Raw genomic sequence first — 26,397 nt, forward strand, 5'->3', positions numbered from 1 at the left:
GGACCCTGCCTTCTCTGTGGTATCATTCCTGACTCATCCATGGCTTTCGTGAGATCTTATAGCACTTATTATTGATGATATTCATTTGATACTTGGCATGAGTTACTCTATACACATCCTCTCTACCAACTAGAATATAAGCCCCTCAAAGGACAACAACTCATGAGCATAAAATCCTTGCTTAAAATCCTTAGGCAACCCTAGTGATGAAACGGTGAAAGAGGAGCAGTTGTACAATGATGTAGCAGCCTTAGAAAATGAGCCTTCTGAACACATGGGCTTTCCAGAGCTGCAGTTTTAAAGTCCTAACAGATTATATGCAACATATCCCTGCTTTGGTAACAGAATATTCTGACTATATTTTATACGGTTCTTGATTGTAGGCAAAATTTCTTTTTCTTTTTAAGTACAGTCAGTCATTAGGAATATCAGTTATGGTATTGCATTAGAGATACAGTCATGGATACATAAGGTATGAGTGCAGAACCTTCGCTGTGCCCCTGAACAAGAGCTTAAGGGGGTGGCTATTTTCCCCCTTTGGCATTGACCTCTAGTAAACTTACAGCAAGGACTTACACTTTTCTTCCTGGGGTTTCCTACTCTCCCCACCCTCTTTTGCTCCAGAATTACATAATGCAGAGCTTCAGGACTGATACATTTTTAGCAGTGAAAGCATAAAAAGTTACCATTCTCCAGATTGCAACTTTTCAGCATATTTTTCCACCGTGCAAACTCCTCTCTGTACCTACTACTAGATGACCTCATAACTGCTTTTAACCCCTAGAGGAGACATAGAATATACATGTACAGTGTAACTCAGAGAACGGACTCTGGGACAGACTGCCTGGGTTCAAATACCACTTTAAAAAGATACTTAGCCATCATCCATATCATAGAGAATAAACATATGATGGTACTTCAAAAAAATGTACAAAAAAGAAAAGATAGGTTGGAGTAGGTATTTGGTCTGGCATTTCAGATGCCAGTTAAGATACCTATATTTCGGGGTGGTGCTGTGGCATAGAGGGTAAAGCCACTGCCTGCAGCACCAGCATCCCATATGGGCTCTGGTTCGAGTCCCAGCTGCTCCACTTCCAATCCAGCTCTCTGCTGTGGCCTGGGAAAGCAGTAGAAGATGGCCCAAGTGCTTGGGCCTCTGTACCCATGTGGGAGACAAGAAAGAAGTTCCCAGCTCTGGATCGGCTCAGCTCCAGCTGTTGCGGCCATTTGGGGAGTGAACCAATGGTGGAAGATCTCCCTCCCCCCCCCCCCCCGCCTCTCTGTAATTCTTTCAAGTAAATAAATAAAATCTTAAAAAAAAAAGACACCTACGTTCCATATCACATTTCCTGAATTCAATTCCTGGTCCAGGCTCCTGACTCTAGTTTCCTGGTACTGCAGACCCGAGGAGGCAGCAGTAATAGCCCATGTAATTGGGTTCAGGTCATCCCTGTGGGAGCCCTATCCCTAGCCCCAGTCCAGCCATGACCTTTGTAGGTATTTGGGAAGCGAATCCGTGGATGGGAGGTCTCTTAGTCTGTCAGTTGGTCTCTATCTCACACACATTCTCTCTCATCTCTCTGCCTCTCAAATTAATTTTTTTCAGATGAGTCTTTTGGTGTAAAACATTTTTGAAATCAGTTTTCTTCAAAATCCATTTTCCATGAAATTTCTGAAGACCCTTCATAGTAACATCACAGGGTTACTGAGTGTTAAAGAGTTTATATTTACAAAGTGCTCAGAACATGGTCTAGCACATGGACTATTAAATAAGCAAGTTAAATGCTGTAAACCTGAACTCTATTGCTGTCTTCCTTGTCTCTTAAAACTGTTCCAGCAGTTCTGTGTTGGATGGTGGTTGTTCTGCTGGTGGTTCTTGGGAGAGGAGGGGCAGAGGAGACAACACTTAGGGACCACAACACTCCTCTCCACTGCTGGGGAGGGGAGTCTCTCTCAGAAACATAGGCAGGGGGTAGGGGCACTCAACACTGCTCTGTTAGCCATGCTAGGCAGGTGGAGAAAATGGGGCTGCTTATTTAATCAGCATAACAGGAATCAAGGGACCTGTATGACTGCTATTTAAATATAAACCTATCTATATAGGTACAGCTATAGATATATATTTCCAGGATGGATGGATGGATCGATCGATCAATCGATCATCTGCCGGGCTGGGCTCTTCTGTGGAACAGTTCTAGGCTCCCCATCACTGACCATGTTGAAGCAGAGTATTGGTGGCCAGGTGTCAAAGATGCCGCATCAAAGAATCTTTTAATTTAGAGTCAGCTCATTCAAGATTCCTCTTGGCTCTACAATCTTGAAAATCCTAGTGTGAGTCAACCAAGAGTTACAAAGGTGTGAGTCACGCAAGGCCAGCGCCTGCTGCAGGCGCTGCATTCTTACCTCCCCACAGTGCTTGCCAGGCACCTCCTGCATCCAGGTGAGGAATCCCAGCCCTCGGGCTGTGAACAACCCAGCATGAAGTAACAAAAACTTTCCAAAACGAAGCTGGCCAGTGAGCTGGTTCCCGCTCTGGAGTTACTACAGGTAAGTGCAATAATTCACACGGCCCCAGATGGGTCGTTGGGAAAAGGCATCTGGACTCACTTCGTGGCCGGACAAAAGCAGACACACGTGGGCAGGCAGGTTAAGGGGCAGGGGCCTGGGCCGGGAACCGGTGAATCGGAGCTGCAGGAGCCAGTACAGGCGGAGAGAGGGACAAAGGCCTCAGGAGAGCGCGCGGCACTGAGAGGCCGGCGGCAGTGCCCTGGCCGCTAGCCGGCCCTCCGGGTTCCAACTGGAGATGCGAACGGGCGACGACAGTGGGCTGGGGAGCGGCCACTAGGAGGACGCTGGGGTCCCTGCGCTGGACTGTGCCGCTCGCCCCGCGAAGCAGCGTCCTCGGCCGGCGCAGATGGGCGCCGGGGCCCAGGGCGGGCAGCGCACCTGCTGGGCTCTCCCCGCCACCCCACAGCCCCCGCTCTCCACGCGCTGGGTCACGCCGCCGCCGAGTCTCGGAGGGCCCATTCCCCCTGCGCCTCGGCGAGGTCCGCACCCTGGTTCCAGGGACCGACACCCACGCCGCAGCGCCGACGCGGGATGCCGGGGGGCCGGGTCGTGGGAGCAGCCGCCGCCATAGCGGGCCGCGGCGGGAGGGAGACCAGGAGCCGCTCGGGCGCGCGCCACTCACCTGAGAAACCAACGGGAGCAGCGTCTGCTCCACCGAGCGCGTTTTGATCTCGAGTCCCGAGTCGAAGGCGAAGCCCGACGGGCTAGAGCCGTGGACAGCTCCGGCGCCGCCAAGGCCGGCGGACCCAGGAGAGGCGGCCATGGTCCTCGGCGCAACGCGCAACCCGGACTCCGCGCCACCGCTGGCCCTCTGGCCGCCAGCACGCCCGTCAGCCGCAGCGCACCCGCGCCACCCGAGGCCCCGCCCTGAAGCCCCGCCCCTGCCTCAGGCCCGCCCACCACACCCAAGAAGGCCCCGCCCACATTCGGCCCAATCCCGTCTACCCTCCACCCGAGGCCCCGCCCCCACCTCCACACCGCCCACCAGGGCCCTCCCACCCCGCCTACCCGGCCCCGCCACGCCCCTGCGTGCTGCTTCTAGGGTCGCTCTCCAGGACCCGGGTCTGTTAGCCTTATGGCTCCACCACAGGCCCTGTGGCCCCTCTCTCTACCCTAGGGGAGGCTCAGAGCACCTGTCGCCAGGGTAGGGAGAGAAAAGATGACACCTGGCTACGGGCCTCTCACCTGGACAAGAACAGCCATCCCTGTCAAGTTACCTCTTGGTCTGGAAAGGTGACTCTTCCTAAATTAATCTGAATTTCCGCAATGTTCTGGAAGCTGCACTGGGGTTGAACCCGCATAGCAGTCAGGTCTGCGGGGTCCCAGGCGGGAATCTGGACGATTTTCCTGGGGCTTCTCCAGAAGCTCCATTCTCCTCTACCCCCGGCTCATTTTCTAAGCACATTTCTCACAACACACTTTGAGCTGGGTTGAAAATGAAACATTTGATAATGCACTCACTCAAGGAATGTCTGGGTACTCAAGAAGACAGTGTATCTTTCAGGCTGCTGCTTAGACTTAACTCTTTAAAAGGGAATTTAAATTAAAGTGAATTTAAAATAAAACTACTGTTCAACAATACTACTTTTTGAAACTACTTTTCACGGAGGCAGTTTCTTAATAACTGTTCATTGAATGGAAACATCGTGTCTATTCTTTTTTTTAAAGGACTGCTTTTTTTTTTTAAGATTTTATTCATTTGAGAGGTAGAGTTACAGACTTTGAGAGGGAGAGACAGACAGAAAGGTCTTCCTTCTGTTGGTTCACTCTGCAGATGGCCGCAACGATTGGAGCTGCACTGATCCAAAGCCAGGAGCCAGGAGCTTCTTCCCAGTCTCCCACGCAGGTGCAGTGGCCCAAGGACTTGGGCCATTTCTACTGCTTTCCCAGGTTATAGCAGAGAGCTGGATTGGAAGTGGAGCAGCCGGGACTAGAACTGGTGTCTACATGGGATGCCAGTGCCGCAGGATTAACCTACTGCACCATGGCACCGGTCCCCAAGTGTTTATTTCTGACTGAACTCACCAGCCAGGCTAGGAATCTGTGTTCTCCAAGCACAACCCTGAGCTTACGTGGGTTTCCAGGAGCCAAGTGAAAAGGAAGGTGTCAGAAGCATGTGCCTTGTGAAGGAGTCCTAGACTTATGCAAGGGGCAGAAACCTGAAGAAATGTTTTGTGAAGTTCTGTATCTGCCAATGAGAACCCATCAGAGCAGACAGCAGGCTGAGAGTGGCTGGCCCACCCTAACACCTTGGCAAGATCATGTCTATGTCGTTACTTTCAAATTGATTGAGCTGGTGACTGTCCACGCGAGGTGTCACTAAGCTCTTTGAAATTGGCGAAACGTGCTTTGTGGTGCTTCCATTTGGCAGCTCAGTTTCACCCCCCAGAGCTGCATGGGTAGCTTTGGTCCTGAAGATAGCCACACTGAGGCTTGCTTATCCTTAATTCAACTTTCCTCCAATTCTTAGTCCTCAGTCATCCACCTGAGCACATCCTTCCCCCCAAGGCTCCTGCTGCCCGTGCATTGAGGGCTTCCGCTTCAGCCATGGACCTGCTGGCCTCTTTAAGATACTCAGCATTCACTCCCCAGACACACCATGGCTTACAGAAGTGGAATATACTCCATAAAAATTCAGTGCAGGCATCAAGAGGAAAAGGTAAGGGACAGATGAATGTATTCATCGAAGTTTGGCTACAGATCACGTTTCTCAACAGAGAAAAGACTGTTTACCACCTGATTCATTCGACACCAGTAATTTTATTTCAAAATATAAATACTTTACATTTACAAAGAAGTTACATTAGTAGGTTGTCAAAGCAAGTTAAAGCTAAGAAACAGTATTCTGTGTAGGAATATTTATGGTTGTATTGGAATATTCTTTTTCATTTTTAAACCATGTCTTTTTTGCCTGAGTATATAGAGACGATAGATTTTCAAAGAGGTACATAAGAAATTACAAGGGCATATCCAATTTTGGTTTTAAAACCAAATGGTATTTGAAATACATGCCAATCACTTAATCAAGTGCCATTACAAAGGACAAAGAAGAGTTTTCTTTGGGACAGCTACAACAAGAGTTACACTTTCTGGGTCACTGCACTACTGAAAAAAATGATGTTTGGTAATAAGCCAAAATGATTTTCCTCTAAGATCTGCCTCCATGCCTTTGAAAAACACAAAGTTAGATAATAAGAAGCCAAGTGAGGAGCAAAGAACTTTGGACCTGGAGTCAGAAGTTCTGCAAATTCTGGCCCCATCATTTTGTTGTATAAATTTGGGAGAAAAAAAAAATCACAAAAATACACTTTCAGAGCCTCCAGTGCCTCATCTGTACGATGAGAATAATACTGCCTATCACAGAGGGTTGTCACCAGAAAAAGTCTGAGAAGTATAAAGTGCCGTACAAAAGCATTACTAAAATGTGGTGTCAATATATCACCACTGTATCTGCACACTAAGTTTCCTTGAGAAACTTGCAAAACTAAACACAAATACTGATTTTACATACCATAGGTGGAAAACAATCTCTATACTTCTTAAAGTATAGTTCTGAACAGGAAACATACTTTCTGGTATCTTACGAAACTCTGAGACTTACTACAGATTACACGTAGCTCAGTAGTAAATTCACACCTTTGAGAAGTTCCATTAGGGATGTCTTCTAAGAGAGCTGTAAACCTGATGAACAGCCAGGTTTCCCAGAGGACCTGTAGCATTTTGAGATGCTCTGAGAAAAGGAGGAGGAGGGGCACCCATCTAAATCAACAAAGTCTTTGTCCCCTCTTAAAAATTCTCCAGGTATAACAGCAAGTCAGAAACTCCTAGAAGTGCTACAGAAACAAACCCAGCATTCTGCAATTTTATCATGGAATCCCTGCCCGCCCCCACACACATTATTTCCTCTTACATCCATGAACATTTCTTAGAACTACTGCTATAAGAAACACATTTTGCCAAAAGCTGCTCAATTGTGAGGAAAAGTAAAGAGAAGTGGAACAGCCAGCCAAGAGAGGAAAGACCTGCACTCTACTCTGAATTCTGTTACTAACTGGCTGTGTGTCAGACAAGCCACTGGAACCTACGAATTTGTTTCCTTCTCTAGAAAATGATAGGCTCTCTTAATTATAAAGCAGCCCAGTCTGGTACAGAAGTTTTGTGACCCCAGTAGACAGAAGGAACATCTTGATTTAGAAGTCTGTTGTTTCTAAACTATCAAAAAATAACTGCTCAGTGGCTTCAGACACTCTATCTTCTACAGGTTCTCATTAATAAGTTTAAAAAATGAAATCTATGTTGATAGTACAATGTGTAAAGATGAGAAACTGATAAAATAGGTATTTGTTCTTTGCTGAAACTCGCATTTGGGAGTATGCTGCCAGAGGTTACTTCCACTGTGGAATGTGCCCTCAGAGTCCTATTGCGTTAATACTCTTGCAAGGGTTTTTGGGAGACCCTCCAGAAGAGCCTGCAAGGTCAAGTCCAGGATATGGACAATCCTAAGGGGTTTTTCCCTATAAACTCTGGATAACACACCTAAGCTACTCTGCTCTAATCTAATACCCGAGGCCTGGATTTCTGAGTATTTCTTGACAAATTCCTGAAGCACTAAAACAACTAGAGGTACTTGGAAGTCCTGGAGGTCACAATGGGCTAGCCAGAAGACCTCATGGACAAGCTGTTTAACAGGCCTTCAGCTGGAATAAGCAGCTGCTATTTGCAAAGGCTGCGCAGTTGCTTAAATACAAGATCTCCATGTAGCATGTCTCAGGTATCCTCCCCCTGCCAAAGGTCAACCCACACAGGTCTCAGAAGTCAAGGAAAAACTCCACCAGCTCACCGTCTCTCAGGGGAGAGGGCATTAGCAAGCCTCCCGGCTTTCACAATAAGGCTGGCATCTGAGGCAGCCCCAGAAATCACTTCCAGGAACACAGTGTGTGACAGGAATTCTGGAACTCATACAAGACTCACATGACATGGAGTTTATGTTGAAAAATCCCATGCATGTCTAGTGGAGACCTTGCGTCTCCTACCCCCGACCCTCTCAGTTTACAACCAAACGGTAAATGTGAACTTGAAACTAATCTAAAGGAAATCCACAAAGTGCAAGATATTGGGAAAAGCGATCTGTACTCATTTTTTACTGCAGCTAATCAGTGCTTTTGTCTGTTCTTAGCGACTCTTTCAGAGTTGAGTTCTGAGACTCAAGAGAGGTTATCTCGAGCTTAAGACTCTCAGCTTTTCATACCAGCTGGTCTGTCTGCCCTATGGAAATTCTGTAAAAATCTCCTCACCAAATTTGAAGGGGTGTCCTGGGTTGCTTCTCTCTGGTTCTGAGGGTCCCAGGAAGATCCCTAGAGCTGGTGGGCCTTCCTAGTCCTCATGCTGTTGCTGTCGCAAGGGAGAGTTCATGCTTCCTGAAGAGGACTAGGTAGCACCCTGGGGCAGCTCTGCTCCTGAGAGTTCAGGGTGATGTCACATTACTGCTGGTAATTTTGGCAGCTCTACTCTATTCTCTCAGAGCTCAGAGTTCCCCTCTAAAAACCTAGTACTCTTACTAATAATTATCCCAGCAACAGCCACACATTAGCTCAAGCTGAGATTCTTGCAGTCTCAGTTTACACAGCTAAGCACAGTTTGGAGGAACATAATTTGTATGTGCCCACTAATTCATTGTGAGCATAATACTTAACTCTTATAAACATGTGCTAATTACAGCTATAAAGGTAGCAGTATATAATTAACAAACATGACCTTGATTTTTTTTTACCCCTGTAATGCAAGTATTTTTAATACAGAATTACACATGATCCGGCTAAGACTTAAGGTGAGAGAGGCCTTCTGAGTTCTCTTCTAAGCGCCCTGCACTGTCTCTGGAGTTTACAAACTCCCAAGAAGTATTTCAGTGAATGAATCAGTGGCTGAGGAACTGATCTAAGAGGGGAATGGGTCACTTGGGTGCCAAATCTACTACCTGGAGGAACAGATTACACATGCTGAAAGATTCATAGTAAAAATAAGAGATCTGCATGTGCTCTATTGCATAACAGTCAAAATATCCCCATGACGATCTTTGCAAAATGGAGTTTTTTCTTTAGTATAGGAACACATGTAACCTAATTATTAAGCTAATTACTATTAACTTCCTAGTCAGAAGGTATTTAAGAAAACAATTAGTTGTATTTGTAAATGTTTACAAAAAAAAAAAAAACTTCAATACTTAGGAATCCCTGCTCCTCCAAAATCCCTTAATAACAGAAGGGCCTGATGATTGTTTCCAACAGGGCAAAGGGCACAGAACTAAGAGCCGAGCTGGATTCTAATCCCAGCTCTGTCATTTACTGCAGGACAAGTGCTCATTCATAACCAATTCTATCTCATGCCATTGGGAAAACTGCATAAGACATAGGAGAACAAAGTTTGCAGGCTGTGGAGTCAGAAAAATCTAAATCTTATTGAACTTCATGAATTTGCTTTGGTCACTTTCTGAAGCTTAGCTTACCCCTTAGTGTGAAACTGTTGCAAAATAATTTAAAGCCACATGAAAGCTGATGTGAAGTGGTTGTGAAATAATATGTCCAAAAGGACTTTATAAAATGTAAAGCACTGTGCTGGTTATTGTTATATCTGAGACATTTTCAAAGCTACAATTCAATTCAATAAGAGTTGTATGTGCAAGACACTATGCTAAGTGATGGAAAAATACTGCATAAATATAAAATTCTACTGCTAATAGGTAACTATTTGGCAGAGTTCCAAATAATGATAATGAGATACGATTAACAAATCAAAGTACTGCTACACCTGAGAGTTTTTAACATTTGGAAAGAAAACACTTAAAGACAGCATGAATTCTATCACATTATTAGCATTCATAGCAGCTTAATAAGAATTTTACTTCAATGTGGTCATCCAAGTTTTGAAATTTTGGCAATAGTGTAGTGGGGAAAGGAGGGAGGAGAAAGGAGGAAGAGTTTCTCAGTCTTTCTGTGTCTCCTGTGGGTACAACATATACCTGGAACATCAGTAAGCTACCTCACCCTACAATGAAGAATTGTTCTTTCTTAAAGAAGGGATGATACATTGTGCAAGAAGGGAGGAACTGAAAAGTGAAAGTCCTCTTCACTGAAAAGTGGCTGTTATAGAAAAGTTTAAGAATAGATTTCTTAAAGCAAGAGAAAACTCCATTGTATATATTATTTTTAACAGCAGGTAGTTCAGAGTTCTTAAAATAACTTCATAAATACCTATTACAATCATACAGATAACCAAAGTGGGAAAACCTCAAGCCATAGTCCCAGTGTATAAACTGAAACTTTTCAAGCCATTTAGCAACAGTTAGGAGAGCAAACCACATTTCTGAACTCTCAAGCCGTGCTTTAAAATGCAGAGCAGCCCACAGCAAGTTCTCTCTTGTCCAGGCATTGTGTGCGCAAGGCCGGAGGCTTCTGCTGCTTCCAGCGCCCTTGCTTGCGAGGCACAGCTGACAGAAGGCCAGGGCTGAGCAGAACTCACTGTCAGGGTGGAACTTCTAGAGAATCACTGCAGGGCAAACCATGTCAGTCTGTTGAAGATTTCAGATCTTCAGAAATATCACGGAAAGTCCTGAGAGAAGAGAAGAGGGATCAGTTTTGCTTTTAGAAAAGGAGGGAGGAAAACACAAAACCACAGAGATACAAAATAAATAAAACCAAAGAAAAAAAAAACAATTTTAAAAGCATGTAAACAATAATATATTCCTACCCAACAATACCTTTTTATAAATCTTTGAGATCTTAATAACATTATCTATCTATTGTTTCTTGGCATTTTCACTGAGTATTGTTTCATTGTCTTCTGGTTGTCACCTATTCTTTATTAACAAGAATCCCAGTTTTTAGCTGGGTCTATTGTCTCCGATCCAAAAGACTATTTCTGCAGACTCCTTAAAACTACAGACACCCTGGGAGTGGTTTCAACCAATGAGACGTAAGTGCATCTTCTGGGCAGTTCCTAAAGGAGAAGAGCAGCCTTCAGCTCTTCCACCTTCTTACAAGCTGTAAAGTGGATATGACGATGATAAAGAGGAAAAAACACTAAGAAATTAAAGATTAAATGCTAGCTGGGTACATTTTACGATAATGTAGGAAAGGTGGCTGAGCAGAGTCTGAGCTCTCAGGGACGTGACTGAGAGCAGGAACAAGGGATGGGATTTTTTTTTAACCAAACGACCTTGTACATGTAATGTTTCTGACCCACAGCACACACGCAAGGTGAATGATGCTAACCGGCAGCTGGATGCAGGTGGCCTTCTGTGCACATGAGGTGCCTGCCTCAGGACTGCAGCCGCTGGCTCGCCTCTGCTGCACGATTTACATGCCTGAGCTGGGCTGTCACCTCGTTAGCTTTACAGCTGAGTTTATCAATGAACATGAGCTACAGCAACCATGTTAGACAAAAAGGCCTTACACTAAGACTTGCACATCAGGATGGAGACAGGTTGGGCCCAGACATCTGTAGAACAGTTTATTATTTCTGGACTTCTTTTACCCAAGAGGGAAATCAACTGCTAGCTCATTTCAGACACTGTTCCTTTGAATTCTACTGATGTTGGGTTTTACATTTGTTGGTCCCTGGGTTTGTTATGTACAGCCAAATCTATCTTAAATAATATAGATACAAAACCCAGTTTATTACCATTCTTTGGGATAAGTTATATTGCTTCTTTATAACACCACCACCAATTAAGAATACAAAAAAGTATTTGACCTTAAAACATCTGCATTTTTTCAAAACAATTTTAATGCCTTCAAATTTGGCTTCTAGCCATATTACTATACTATGTTGTTCCTTCTTAGACTTTTTTGTTAATCACAGCCAAATAAAGCTGATTTTATTTTCATACCGGTAACTGAGTATTGGTAATTATCAGTCAATTATTCAGTTTCAATTTTTCATTAGGAAGAGAGCTAAAATCAAATAAAGTAACTGTTGCAAACTTCAGGGAACAGTTGCAGAAACAAAAATGGCAGAAAGTTTTCATTGTGTACAATCACCTAAAAACGCACGAGGGACAGGAACAAGAGGGTAGGATTTTTTTAAACCAAACGACCTTGTACACATGTAATGTTTCTGACCCACAGCACACAAGCGAGGTGAATGACGCTAACTGGCAGCTGGATGCAGGTCTGTTACAGAAGAGATATTCAAGGATGCTCAACTGTCTTAAGAACAGTGCCCGGGGCCTCCTGGGCCTCTAGGCAGGTACTGCTTTGAGAAACAGGTGAACTTCACAGCCTTGGCTCCTGAGGCACTGAAGGGCTTTGTGTATTTGTGACATCATCCACCATTTTGAGAACATGCTGGCAGGTCTAAGAAATGACATGAATTTTGCTTCTTTGAACATTATTATGTTCTGAAAAAAATGTCCAAAAATGAAGATCTGTACATACACACTCATGTTTATATGTACTGGTATCTATCAGGATTTCTCAGTATCAATACTGCTGCGTTTGTGGGTTATAATTTTTTTAGCAACATCCCTAGGCTCTGTCTGCTACCGTTGTGACAATCAAAATGTTTCCACACTTGGCTAACTGCCTGGGGAGAAAGATCACCCCAACTCCTCCGAGAACCATTCCTATAGACACCTACCTTTTTATGCCTCAGTTTTTCACAGTCTTACCCAACTTTATATTTTCACACATATATAGGCAAAGCTGGCTACAAACTATCTCAGACCATATAAATTTCAAGTAGCACTTAATTCTGGAAAGCCTCAGAAAACCTTAACAACCAATAACCAAAACCTGGCTATTCTACAAAGCATTTTCCAATACCCAACAGGGTTCTTAATTCATCCTTTGACATCTTTTCAAATTTCTAAGATACTTACAAGTCTGAATCTACTTGCATAACTGTTCAACTCCTCTAAATTAAGAATGAAAATTTCTGCCTTAGGGCAAAGACACACGAAATAAGATTAAGGTTGTGGTTAGCCTGGTGACTGCTTTCTGTTGACAAGTAAGCTTAGCTGTAACCTTGAAATTCATACCTACTATTCAATTCTGCCTTCAGGCCAAGAAAGCCTCCAAAAGGACTCAGAAGAAAGAAAACCAAGTGAAGGATCTCAGAAGACAGTAACTAAGAGTTTTCCATCTCGAGGTTATCTCTAGATGGGTATGGTGTCATAGCGATAATGGGGCACGTGTGTGTTTAAAATGCTATTGAACAAACCTCTACTTCTAGGAGAACAAAACCCATAACCTAGAACTGCAGAAATGCTCTTTCTGGCCTATTCAAGAGTCACATCTAACTAATCAGCAAAAGATCATAAAACCATAACTCCCTGGGTGAAGAAGAAACAAAGAGCCAAACACTGCATTTACACTATTTCCAAGAATGTTTAATATCTTACCTAAGCTCTCAAAATACAGCATTCCTTCCCAAACCATAAAGAGCACTGTGCTCTGAGGCACCACGGCTGTCAAACTGCTCATCTAAGAATCAGCAGGGTGGAAGGGCAACACCTGCGGTTGGCATCCTACACCTCCTTCATGAGCCACGGGTACCGAGCAGTGCAGTCTCCTTCTTGCTCTGGGAAAGCAGTAGAAGATGGCCCAAGTGCTTGGGCTCCTGCACCTGCGTGGGAGACCTGGAGGAAGCTCCTGGCTCCTGGCTTTGGATCAGCTCAGCTCTGGCCATTGCGGTCATCTGGAGAGTGAACCAGCGGATGGAAGCCCTCTCTCTCTCTCTCTCTCTCTGGCTCCACCTTTCTGTAATTCCGTTTTTCAAATAAAGCTTTAAAAACTAAAAACATTTCATCATCTACTTCCCCCTAAGTTTCTTTTGCAACTCTTACACCACCTCCTTCTTCCATATAAATGCTGAAATCTTTCCTAGTTTAACAACTAAGGACTTGTTGACTCCCAACAAATCTGAAATAAGATGCCAAGCTTGGGGCTTCCTATGCCTCATTCTCTTCCACTTGCAGCACTTTCTATGCATCAAACACCCTGTTAGGAATGGCAGAACCATTCAGAACACTTACCAACAGGTGGGAAAGACAAGGGATAGGACACACGGCAAGGGAGCCTTACCTAGGCCAAAGGCTTTCAGTAATGCTTCTCAGAGGAGGAGTACTTTGTGCACAGAACATGGCACCAGACTTTGCTATAAAGGGGGTAGCACTCTTGACAGAAAGGGGACAGGATGTGCATAGACTACACTGACTTCAGGGAACTACAAGTTCAGTATGGCCAGAAAGTAAAGTGCAAAACAGGCAGCACAGAGAGATGAATCAGCAGAGGTAGAGAGAAAGGGACATGGAAAGTCTAAAGGGCCAGATTTTAAAGTTTCAACTTTCTCTCGCAAGAGAAGCCACTGTGGGAATGTTAAGCAGCAGAGGAACCTAAGAGTTAAGCTCTGGAAAACCCAGAGAGGCTGCCCTATGGAGAACAGACAGGAGGGAAGCAACACTAGACACAGGGAGCAACCAAAAGGCCATTGAAGAAATCCCAGCACTGGGTCACATAACTGGGAAGAAAGAGGAACAGATCCATTAACATTTTAAGTAACAGAGTTTTTAAGCCAGCAGAGAAAGAGTGAAACAGTGTCCCTTCCCAAGCCCAGTTGTCTCCCCTTTTCCCTCTCCCCCTCATTATTCTAACTGGATTCACAGGGAGTACACTTCACTGAAATGCTTCAGGCTAACATAAAGGATGCTCTTTGGAGAACATCTTCCCTATCTCATTTTGCAAAGACAAAAGTCAATTTTAACTCTATAAAGTAGAATGTTCTAAACCTTAATTAACCATTTTTTATAAAAAGAATCTTACTTTTGATTGAACACTGAGTAATTATGAAAAATATTCACAGCCAGGTTAAGACAATGTTTCCCAAAATGGTAGGAACTAACAACTCTCCCCTAGAGAGAGTTAAAGCTGAATTCCTAAAGGACCACAGTGCAGCTGTTGCCCTCAGGACTGTCACGGTGAGAGAAGGCAAAGGAAGACTTGAATACAGGAAAGAGCACTCCTGGATCTCCCTCCAGGTTTTTCTAAACTTTAATATTCAGAGATCGCCGCTCATTGTTGGGTAGGAGTGAAACGCATACATCCGATCAAGTCTGAGTTCCTGTCCAGGAGTCAAGAAAGATACATGACTACAGAAGCGATTTTGCCCATCCTTACACCCCTTGCCACAAACAGCCCCAGGACTGACAGAAAACAGTATGGAAGGTTCTGATTATTAAATGGAGGCCCAAATAGTTGGGAGCCCAATGCTGCACCGCATGCACCGTGTTCACCACCATCAAGACACTGCATCCTCTCAGCAGTGAGAAACAGAGAAAGGGGCACTCCCTCACAATCCTTCCTTAGCTGGATGGTCGCTCATTGTCTGAAGACAGTCAGCAGGACAGAGAAACAGTCTTGCGAGTGTGTCTTTCCAGCCACCAGGGCCTGCATCTGCAGTTAAGAGACCTGCCTAAGGAAATGCAACCATCGGCCTTCAATTGTCAGGCTGTCAGTAACAACAGAACACCTAAATGAGTCAAGGCCTTTCACAGCTCAGACCTTGGGAGACATGCTTCCCTCACTGCCCATCAGCCATGCATTCAGCTAGGAATTGAGAACATTCCAAATATAAAACACTGTTGACAGATGCTGTGGCTATGCCAGTCACTAAACTGACATGGCCCCTGCAGGAACAACAGCCAAAGTTGAATGTGGAAGACAAGAAATAATCAAGTGTACAAATGAAAACTGTGCTATAGAGGAAAGGTAAACGATAAGATCTATGGAAGTATTAAACTAGCAGAAAGGATAGAACTTAGTCCTGGGGCCTGAAAAAAGCTTCTCTAATGAGCTGACATCTGAGTTAAAATCTGAAGAATGAGAGGCCAGCATTGTGGCACAATGAGTTAAGCCACTGCCTGCAAAGCCAGCATACCATATTGGAGCACCGGTTCTAGTCCCCATGGCTCTGTTTCTGATAATATGCCTCGGAAGGCAGTGGAATTCGGCCCATCACCCATGTGGGAGACCAGGTGGAGTTCCTACTGCCCAGCTTTGACCAGGCCCTGCCCCATCTATTGCTGCCATTTGGGGAGTGAACTAGCAGATGGAAGATCAACCTCTGTCTCTCCCTCTCTCTTTTGCTGCAACTTTGACTTTTAAAAAAATCTGAAGAATGAGCAGAAGTTAATTAAGAAGGAAAAATGGGTGTATTCAAATAGGGTAGGGAGCAGCACCTCGGAAGGGGGGAGTTTGAATGGTGCCTGATGTATGGGAAGCACTGATAGAAAGCCAGTATAGTGGCCACTCAGATGACAAAGGTGGGAATGTTGCAGGATTAGTGAGTGAGGCACAGGCCCAATCACACAGGGCCTCGCTAACCACGTCAAGGATTTTGCTTTCTCCCGAAACCAGTGGGAAGCCTTTTTTTGGTAAACCTATCCAATCAGCGATGCTTGCATTCTGTAAAGACCACGTGAGCTGCAATCTGGAGAACGGATGGGAGGAGAGCAAGAGCAGAGGCTGGGCACCAACCAGGAGAAAAGGTATCTGCAGCACTTCCAGGAGTAATGCCGGGTGTTTGGCCCAGCGTAAACAGGGGCGTGAGGCACTAGGGATACAGAGACATGGAGAAACTGGGTAAAAACAGTGAGTGTAGGTACAGAAAGCAGTAAGGCCAGCTGCACCATGTCACACCTAAAGGAAAGGAACAGTTACTGAGCTTGGAAACACACGCTGGTGTTTCAGGGGACCAGAGTGTAGCTGAAGCACAAGAAGCTCACAGGCCTAACAGCCATATGAGTGCAGACAAGTCAACCTCTGCGCCTCGATTTCCTCATCTGTGCAACATGGGAAACAGGAGTTCCCAACCGCACAGGAAAACACTGGGCAGATCAAGTCAAAACATATACAGAGTTTTTCATCGCAGGATTCAGCACACGGTGAAGTCCCAGCAAATGCTAGCAGGAGTCATGTTACTATGTAAGAGGTCACACATCCTCCAGGCTCTCTCCAAACCCCATCAGAATGCCAGTGGAAGCACGTTTATAAAGGCATAAACCCATGTGGAGGAGAAAAAAAGGAAACCAAGAGGCAAGAACAACAAATTTTTAAAAAATGGAAAGTAGATGGGCAACTGCTATGACCCAGCATTCCTTAAAAGGCCGCATCACAAGACAGTAGTGCAAAAAGCCAAGAAATTATGTGATTTGCAGCAAAAGTCCCCATAAAATTCAGGATGCGGTGACATCAAGTTATTCAGGAAGTGGGGCTGAAGGCGAGGCTAAGCACAGGATTGCTGCAAAACCCAGAGAGACCCCAGCCCTCCAATATCCTCACCCCACCTCCATGCAGCTAAGGAGCTGCTCCGCCCTCTCCCCTTCTTCACAGAAAATGAGCTGTCTCCCCGCTGGAGAAGGTAAATGCAAAGTCTGCAAGTGAGGAGCAACAGCGACAGGCGGGGGTGCACACGACACAGGGCGGCTACCTGACAGTTCACCCTTGAGGGCCGCCTTGCAGAAGGCCAGCAGCCAGGCTTCTAGCCTGCAGCCAGCAGATGAGACGACTTCACTGACATCAAGGGTTGCACAAAGCCATGGCCCTGCTAGATTATACCAGGGCAACACACATAGTAACCCACCTACAGCTTCTGAGGGCCCTGCTCTTAATATGAGTCAACTGCCACAAAAAAACCCTCAGTATCTGAAATCCTCATAATATTACTATGGCAAAAAAGAAGGAATTCAGCAAATACAATGAATGTCCCTAATCAGTTGACTTTAATCAAAAAGAAGGTGTGCCAGGTGAACTGGGCCTAATCAGATGAGCTCTTTTTTAGCGGCAAAAAAACAGAAGTCAGAAGAACGCTCTCCTATTGGTCCTGAATATGCAAAACCATGTTATTAACATCGCTGAGACCTTAGTTCTACAACTGCAAGGAAATGAATTTTGTCAACAAAGGGGGACCTTGGAAGAAGACCTGCAGTGCAAGCACCAGATATGGGCGCCAGCCGGAGTCCCGGCTGCTCCACTCCTGATCCAGTTCCCTGCTAATGTGCCTGGGAAAGCAGCAGAAGAGGGCCCAGTACTTGGGCCCCTGCACTCATTTGGGAGACATGGATGAAGCTCCTGGCTTCAGCCTGGCACAGCCCTGGCCATTGTGGCCATTTGGGGAGCGAGCAGCAGATAGAAGACCTCTCTCTCTCTCTCTCTGTCCCTACCCTTACCTCTTTCTCTCTCTGTAACCCTGACTTTCAAATAAAAATAAAATAAAGTCTTAAAAAGAAAAAAAAGAATTCTGCCTCTCAAATAAAGAAATCTTAAAAAAAGAAAAAAGTGTGAAAAATCCCTGTTGTTTCAGCCGGTAAATCTGTGTAATTAGTTACCCCTCCTAGAAAAGACAGACCTGTATACTCCAGGTAAATGACACCTCAATAAACAAGACTGAAAAAACATGATAGCAGAAAAGGGAAACCTCTACTGTGGGGTTAAAACATAAAGTTTGAAGGCATCACTCAGAAAACACAGCCAGAGAGACAAAAATGGAAAAATCGCAGAGAAAAGATAAGAAAATGAAACGAACAGAGCCATTATCAAAATAGAACTTTCTGAAAGGAAGAAAAGGAAATCATGACAAAACTCAAGAAAAATTTCAAAACACCAGAACCTAACTTTCCAGTTTTAAAGGTCTTGCCAAGAACTATCCAGCAACAAAAAAATAGATGAAACAAACAAAAAGATCCCACAGGACTTCAACCAGTTAAAATCACAAGAATCTAAATTAAAATAGCCTCAGACTTTAACAACCCTAGAGGCCGGGAAATAATAAAGAAGTATACTGAGGCCGGCGCCACGGCTCACTAGGCTAACCCTCCGCCTTGCGGCGCCGGCACACAGGGTTCTAGTCCCAGTCGGGGCGCCAGATTCTGTCCCAGTTGCCCCTCTTCCAGGCCAGCTCTCTGCTGTGGCCAGGGAGTGCAGTGGAGGATGGCCCAAGTGCTTGGGCCCTGCACCCCATGGGAGACCAGGAGAAGCACCTGGCTCCTGCCTTCGGATTAGCGTGGTGTGCTGGCCGCAGCACGCCGGCCATTAGAGGGTGAACCAACGGCAAAGGAAGACCTTTCTCTCTGTCTTTCTCTCTCACTGTCCACTCTGCCTGTAAAAAAAAAAAAAAAAAAAAAAAGAAAGAAAGAAAGAAAGAAAGAAGGGAAGAAAGAAAGAAAGAACACTGAAAAAGAAAAAACACTTAAAATATAGAATTCTCCACCCAAGCAAGCTACTGATTAAGCATAACATCTGGACAAGCCTTTTCCAACACACGTCATCCCCCAAAATTTGCTTACTAGGCAAAAATCTTCAGGAGAATGTGCTCCACCAGAAGGGAATAAATCAAGAAAGAAAATACACAGGACACAAGAACTAAGGATTCCTACACAGGGATACACGAGGGAGCCCCAGGGTACCAGCTGAACAGCTGGCGAGGAGGATGGTCTGCTGGAGCTGACCATTCCTGAGCCCTGCAGGAAGGCAAGAGGGGTGGCACACATGATACAGCCGAACACCTGGAGAGCCACACAGCCTGGGGCACGGCATGGAGCTGGATTAGCTATGAGCACACAGAAGCAAAACCACTGGAAGACTATCTGAAGCAGACGTTTCATCTAGCAGTTAAGACGCCACTTAGGACACACGCATCACAAACCCGAGTGTCCTCGGCTGCGGCTCCCTGACTCCAGCTTCCTGCCACTGCAGACCCTGAAGGGCAGCGACGATGGCCCAAGTGACTGGGTTCCTGCCACCCATGTGGGAGCCCTGGACTGAGTTCCCAGCTGTTGTGGGCATCTGGGGAGTGAGTCAGGGGAGGAGCACTTCGTGTATGTGTGCTTCCTCTGTTTCTCTACCTCTCAAATAAACAAACAATAAAGTAAAAACAGTTTCAAGAGCAAAAAGTTGTAAAGGTAAGGAAATATAGACAAAGAATATGCAGGAGGCTCAAATACGATTATAATTCACAGTCATAATAATTTGAAAACTTAATACTGATCTAGCCAATATCACATTTTGATTGTTTTGGAAGCAGTTTAATTGTATGCACAATGTGAGAACTAATTTCTTTTCTCTCAAGGGAAGTTCACGGATAACACCTACACAAGACTAAAGGAATAAATCTGCTATTTCAAGACACATAGATTAAAAAGTAGCTTCTCTTAGAGGAGAAAAAACAGGAGCAGCGAGAAGGCAGCTGCTTTATTTTTCACAGAAAGCTCTGCGAGGCAGAGACAAGGCAGTTCTGGTTCTCCATGATCTTTTTCAACCCCTCCCTCAGCTGGTTAAGCACTTTCTATTTTCACAAGTGGAAAGGACATCTTTTGTGTCTAGAATAATTCATTTCACCTTAAAAACGAACTCATGCTTTACTAACTTGGAATCATTAACATTTTTCCCAAATTACCAGTATTAATGAACCAGTTATCTTTTTTTCTTCCTGGCGATCCTAAGAAATAAAGCATGAAGTCAGCACGTGCTCTCCATGGCTTTCCAAACACTGTCCAGTGGCTTCTCCAAGGACCTGCCGTAAGCGGGGTTACCATGTCCCTGATATCCCTGCAGAGTGAGGCTCTCCTTTCACTGTTATTGAAGAAACCAATTTTTCTCTGCCATCAAGGAACTGGCTCACACAACTTGGCACCTACAAGGTCTAACTCAAAATCTATTCTACTTGTCCTGAGTTAAAGGACCATGTCTGTCTGCACAAAACTTTATAAACACAAAATAAGCAGAATTGTGTTTTCAGAGAATTTTATATAGAAATATAAAACAGGTGAGTTCATATATTATCAGCACCAACTTGTCAATGACTCATTTCCCAAAGAGGCTGTTTTATGTGCTGTGTGGGGTATACACACTTAAATTACACTTCCTTAGTGTCTTCCATAACCTTTATCACACCATTAGTACTCAAATGCATTCATCTTGAAAAGTCTGGAGGAAGCTACTTAAATACAGAGACAGAAGGGATCAGTGTTTGCAGTTTATGATTATCCTGCTTTAACTCACCGCTGGGTCTGAGCAGGCCACGGGGTCTGGCTTGGCGTGGGCATGGAGTTCGTGGGACTCACCAGCATGGCACTATAGATATTGGAGGCAACCACAAGGATGCAGAGAAGGATGGGCCCAATGATTGCTCCCTCCAAGCCCAGATAGTAGGCTCCACCAGCCACTGCCAAGCCCGTCAGGTATGGGTGGCCACCTCTGGAACACAGAGCACACCGGTCAGCTCATGAGGCTTAACAAACATCATCCCTGGGGTAAATCTGCAATGCATTTCTAACACCATGTTCATTCTTTAATACTCGAGACTGTTGATGATGCTCTCTGCTTTCTTTTAGATAACCTAAAGGAGGAGAAATAAATATTGATTGTAATAATACCCAGATGCAATAATTTTCTTGCCTATGCACCAGTGGTGTGCCATCTGCCCCTTTTGATAGGTACAGCAACGATTAAATCAGCACCGTGAACAGAAGTTTTCCCCCTACTCCAGGCAGTTGCCTAAGGCAAGTTAATCTCGACTTAGGACTGGTCACACAAGTCACGCGTGAGGTTTACCGCCCTTGAGAAGAATTCAAGAGCACAGCTTTGCATGTCACTCAGCTCATTATGCTTTCGTACAGATGACAACAACAGCATCCCTGGAATTTGCAGCTTAGACTTCTGGCAACTTTCTAAAATAGAGTTTTTAACACAGGTAGTGATAGAAGGCCCCATGCGTGTCACAAAGCCCAGGATTTTTATTGCACAAAAGAGTCCTGAGTGCACTCCAGCCTATTACAGTATCACTTACAAAGTGGAATAAAGTAAGATATGTTGCAGCAGCACAGCAAACTGAGAAAGATAAGAAATACTGCTGAGGTTAGGCCGCGGCTATAAATCAGGTTCTGTTTGTTTCCAGTTTTTAAACACAGAGGAGTAGAATAATTTAGTGCGGGGCAAACAACAGAGTACCCTGGAAGGATATTCTCTATTACAGCTTAATAAGTAACACTTGTAGTCAGCCAGTCTTCCAAAAAACAATATTTTATATTCATAATTTATTTCTTTTCCTCATTCCAAAAGGATTTAGGGCAGTATTTCATAAATATTGTTAAATAAGCCTTTTCCCAAAACAATCCATCTGAGGAAGAGTTTTGCCAAAAAAGAACTGAAAGTTTTAAAATTTGTGGAAATTTTTAAATAAAATCTTATTTAAAAAAACTAAATAATTTATGCCAAACTTCTCATTCCCTAGCAATGCTGGTTTAATGAGGTATTTTGTTATTAAAATAAAATCACATATAAATCTTAAATTTTAGCTATAAATCTTAACAAATTTATAGCAAAGTTTAAGGAAATGAAAGCACTTAAATATAAATCATATTCCTATTTCCACTGTTTTGAATTTCAACTGGTGAACACTAGTGAACTCCACTCTGATGTTCTCCTCTTAACTGAAACTTTCTTGCTCAGATTTCAGGCACAAAGTCCCCCTAAAGCTGATGTACGGAGCTGCGGGTTCCTCTCTGCTCTGCAATTCTGAGGCTTCAGAGTAGTTCTCCCTCAGTTATTTCCAACTTTCACAGAGTAGAGAGAAAACAGGGCTTCTACGTAATTTAAATTAACCACAGGACTACTCTTCCTATAAATACAGACCCTGTCTCCTAATTCAGTTTACTTACAGAAAATTGAATGTGTTAACTGATATGAGAGCTCCCGTAGCCATATCCTGAATTTGAGTACCAGACAGATATTCAACATTCGGTCATCAGCTAGATTCTAATAAGCAATGTGAACCTGTTCATAGGACTAAATAAGAAATGACTTGATTTGCTTGATGCAATTTCTAGAAGAAATGTCAAAACTGCAAAAACAGGTATTTATATATTTATTATATGATCAAAGCTTTGACTCTGACTTAAACTTAACCTTCTCACTGAACCGCCCTAGTCTATCTTAGGTAAGAGAGCTCTGCTTGTCAGATATCTACTTGCTCAGACTGGGTTTACATGGAAATCCTCAGTTATACAATCTCATGTTATATTTCTCCAAAAGGCAAAGAAATGCTGAAAATAACCACAACTTTTTATTATACTTAAAATATTTTACACACATCTGATGGTATTTGTTCCCTAGGTTAAATGCCATAAAATCAAAATATTTACAATTTAATTTTACCTTAGGGTCTCATATATCATAAACAATACATTTATAACAAAATACCATACCTTAAAAAATATACCTCATCAATTTTAAATTCAAATTTCACTGTATCACAAAAGGCTACCTCAATGAAAAAGGCTACCATCAATTCTCCTCGATCCCTACTCCCCAAAACTCCTTTCAGAAAAACAGCAGCAATCTGTGTATGACTCAACCAGTAACTTCAAAAGTTCTGTATACTACTTACCCTGAGATATCAGAATAGATTGCAGTGTCTACAAAGTAGGTTGGCAAGAGATGAAAAACCAACAGTAAAATGGCCTTGCATCCTAACCCCTGTGTCAGCCACAGGTCAAGAACTGCAGGTACTGCTGCCCAGTATGTCCCCAGGAAGGGCACTGCTCCAAGGATTGCTGCTAATGCTAATAAAAGATTAAAGAAGAAAAGCAACAATGTTATCAGCAAACCCAAGCCCTTAATCTCCCACTTACGTATTTCCACCAAAATAAATTAAACAAATACTTAAAAACCTAAATTTTATGAGAATGGTATACCCTGTTCAACTTAATTTTTTAATTGAAGGAAGGTCTACTATCTTAACATTTTATATTGAATTTTTTTCAAAAGTGTATATCTACTTTATGAGTCTGTTCTTAAGCAATAAAATTTTAGTGTGCTACAGTTATTATTCTGGATTGGCGGTTAGTTAATTTACAGTCCTATAAATGCAACTATGGAAGATCTGTGAAAATTTGCTCTGAGTCCAAAGCCAAATCAGAAGTTTCTAATCCTCAGATACAAAATGTACATTTGTTACTTCAATTCTAATAACAATGAGATGTATTTAAAACCAAGTCCTGTGAACTCAAGGGCCTCCTTCAAGCTCAGCCCCCTCCAAAGTAATGTGTTCGAGGACTCTCCAGCTGCCTGACCTCCCGCTGAGGCAAGCCAGTGTGGACTCTACCTCTGGTCCAACCACCAGCCAGGTGTGGGACCTGGGAAACCCTCATCTGTAAGACACGAACACCACCTATCCCGCCTGCCTCTTAAGGACTGGTATAAAATAACAACCTCCACATGTTCCTAGGTCTTTGCCTGTGCGAGGGCAGGGCAGTGGACACTAGAGGAGGAAAGAATATGAGAGAACCCAGGAATGTAAAGAAGGAAGGGGACATAGACAAGAGGGGAGAATATAGTGGGAGAGGTGAATGCAGAAGGCCGAGACATGTAGGGAAATAAGCAGCCATGGAAATAAGGGAAGAAGTGGTGGAAGGAACAGAGTGATGGAACCCAGAGGAGGAAGAACAAGGTGGCCATTAAGCCATCTGGGGCTTGTGGGTAGGATGAGGGTATTATCACAGACCAGATCTCTGGGGGCACAGAAATAGGGTCCATGCCCTCAGAACCATTCACCTTGCCTGAGGATGGTATCCCCTCATTACAACAGAGCCAGCTGACAACCCACTGCTCCCTGCCAGCCAGCTCCATTCAGCATGTACCGAGCACCAGTTATGTGCTCCTGAGTGCTAGGCTAGGTGCTAGGGATTCCAATCATTTAACAAACACTGAAGCAGTGCTTCCCACGTGCTGGGTGTGAGTTCAGCTGCTGGGGATACACATCACTGCCTCTAATCTCTACTAGATTAGATCACATGTCAAAAATACTTACCATTGTAAACTAGAAGGCATTTCCTAACGTTTGTAAAATGTATGGACGTAAAACTTTCCTTAAATAGAGGACAGTGGAAGTTGTGCTGTGGTCGTTACCTGATGGTATGAAGACAATATTGATGCCAAATATAGTATGAGTCAGCCAGGTGTACAATCCATAGAAGCCAGCCATTTTGAGGGAGGCATCAAACACCCCTCTGGAATGCCCAAACACAAAAGAAAGGAGTGAATATGCAAAGAATCATGTTGTGAGTCAGAAAAATCAGTCCTTTTAGGCATCTGTCTACTCCATTCCAAATCAGGTAATAGCTTCAATTTTGTTACAGGCCTGAAATCACTGTTCTCATTTTGTTTCAGGAAAACACCAAGACTTCCTTTTTAAAGTTCCTAAATATGTTCATCCAAGTGTTCCGCACCTTGCTCAGTGATGAAAAGGTAACTGAAGTGAAACATCTTGAAAGATCCTGTTCATTGAAACAATTCACCAATTGCTTACTTCTGAGGCAAATACAAGGGTATTTCAAAAACTTCTCAGAAAAATGGGATCAAAGTTTATTTTTGATGTCACAAAAATGCTGAAGCATCTATATGCTAGGGGTCTTCAAAAAGTTCCTGGAAAAGGCCTACTGTGAAAAACTACACATGACTTTCAAGATTATGCACCAAAAGAAATCTACCATTTAACTATTTTTTTTTTTTTTTTGGCTAATGTTTTGAAGTACCCTCGTATTTCACTACCAATATAAACAGAAAATTAAGTGTGGTTAACATGTTTCTGGGATGTTGTTAAACTCTAAGAAACTCAGGTTGTAGCCAGCCTTCCCCTACAGCAAGCGAAAGACAGTAAGCAGGTCACTGGGGAAGAATCTATGGAAAAAAAAAAAAAATCTCACTCACTCTCAAGGAAAATCCAAGAGGGAAAAACAGATGCCTGGTCACTGATGAATATAAGAATTTAATACAAGGAATTCTTTAACATTAAGCAATTGTTTTTGCATTTCAGCTGAAACTACTAACACAGCACTGAATAAGGAGGAGTTAGAAGGCACTGTTCAGGGAATATGAAGGCAGCAACTTAAGTAATCTAAACCCTGCAGGGCACAGAGGATGTACTTTCCGGAAGTCACAAGAGAAGGAAAAGCAAAGACTATGGCAACACAGGTGACTCTACACACAAAGAATCGCTCCCAGAGGTGTTACCATAACAGCTAAGGCAAGCTCCAGAATCCAGTGCTTCTGCCACTTAATCAGGTTCTGAGACATGTATCCAGTGACAAGGGACTGACAGCTTTCACTTGGGAAGGTCTTAAAGGTCCCACGTGACCCCTGACAACAAGGACCCAGATTGAAGTGGTATCAAAAAGACCAAAAGAGAGGCAGAGGGATGTGTGCAGTACCTGAACTGAGACAGAGGAGAAGAGGAAACGATGGAGCATCAGGATTTAACCCTATGGGGAAAAGAATAGCTGAGTCGCACAGACATCAGGAAGGCCAGATGGAAACAACACTACGGTAAGTCAAAAAGGATGAGGAAAATACCCTGCAGGCAGCTGAAACAGGAGACAAGGCGTAACAGACAACTCAGCACAAGATATCTGAGCTGCACCCAGATAGGTGAATCGCAGGAAAAGCTAAGACATCCCCAAGGGACATGCGCAGAGAAAAAGAAACAACAGGTTGCATTCTCATAAAGGAACTAAGGACACGGACACACCAAAGAGATAATGGAATCATTTTGTTTAGAGGAGGAAAATCACTTCAGTGTAGTATTTCTAGAGACTGGGGCAGAAGGAAGCTTTTGAAAAAGATATAATATCAACTATCACAGAGAAAGAAAGAGAAGTATGGGACTATGGAGGCCATTGTGAAAGACACGTACGTGATACATTATTTGGAAAATTTTAAACAAATAAGTCCACAGGGAAGGCACAACTGACTGCTGCAGCTGAATCACCCCCCTGGGGGTGGG

At 43.8% G+C, this 26,397-nt stretch overlaps 2 protein-coding genes across 7 annotated transcripts in view; both read right to left on the reverse strand.

The window, feature by feature from the left end:
* The window catches only part of CTNNAL1 (catenin alpha like 1), a 68,677-nt gene extending 65,215 nt beyond the window's left edge, over positions 1-3,462 (reverse strand). For all 3 annotated transcript variants that reach the window (XM_008255935.4, XM_008255890.4, XM_008255847.4), the window contains exon 1: positions 3,191-3,462. In XM_008255935.4, coding sequence (XP_008254157.1) covers positions 3,191-3,331 — 141 coding nt within the window. In that variant the 5' untranslated portion in view covers positions 3,332-3,462. The remainder of the gene's footprint in view (positions 1-3,190) is intronic.
* A 1,846-nt stretch (positions 3,463-5,308) lies between these two features.
* The window catches only part of TMEM245 (transmembrane protein 245), a 109,893-nt gene continuing 88,804 nt past the window's right edge, over positions 5,309-26,397 (reverse strand). For all 4 annotated transcript variants that reach the window (XM_051843365.2, XM_051843366.2, XM_008255796.4 and 1 more), the window contains 4 exons: positions 24,525-24,625; positions 23,005-23,179; positions 20,619-20,813; positions 5,309-10,173 (listed from right to left, as the gene is read on the reverse strand). In XM_051843365.2, the coding sequence (XP_051699325.2) occupies positions 10,128-10,173; positions 20,619-20,813; positions 23,005-23,179; positions 24,525-24,625 (517 nt within the window). In that variant the 3' untranslated portion in view covers positions 5,309-10,127. The remainder of the gene's footprint in view (positions 10,174-20,618; positions 20,814-23,004; positions 23,180-24,524; positions 24,626-26,397) is intronic.

The sequence above is a fragment of the Oryctolagus cuniculus genome, chromosome 1 (genome assembly GCF_964237555.1).
Source record: "Oryctolagus cuniculus chromosome 1, mOryCun1.1, whole genome shotgun sequence".
Lineage (NCBI taxonomy): Eukaryota > Metazoa > Chordata > Mammalia > Lagomorpha > Leporidae > Oryctolagus > Oryctolagus cuniculus.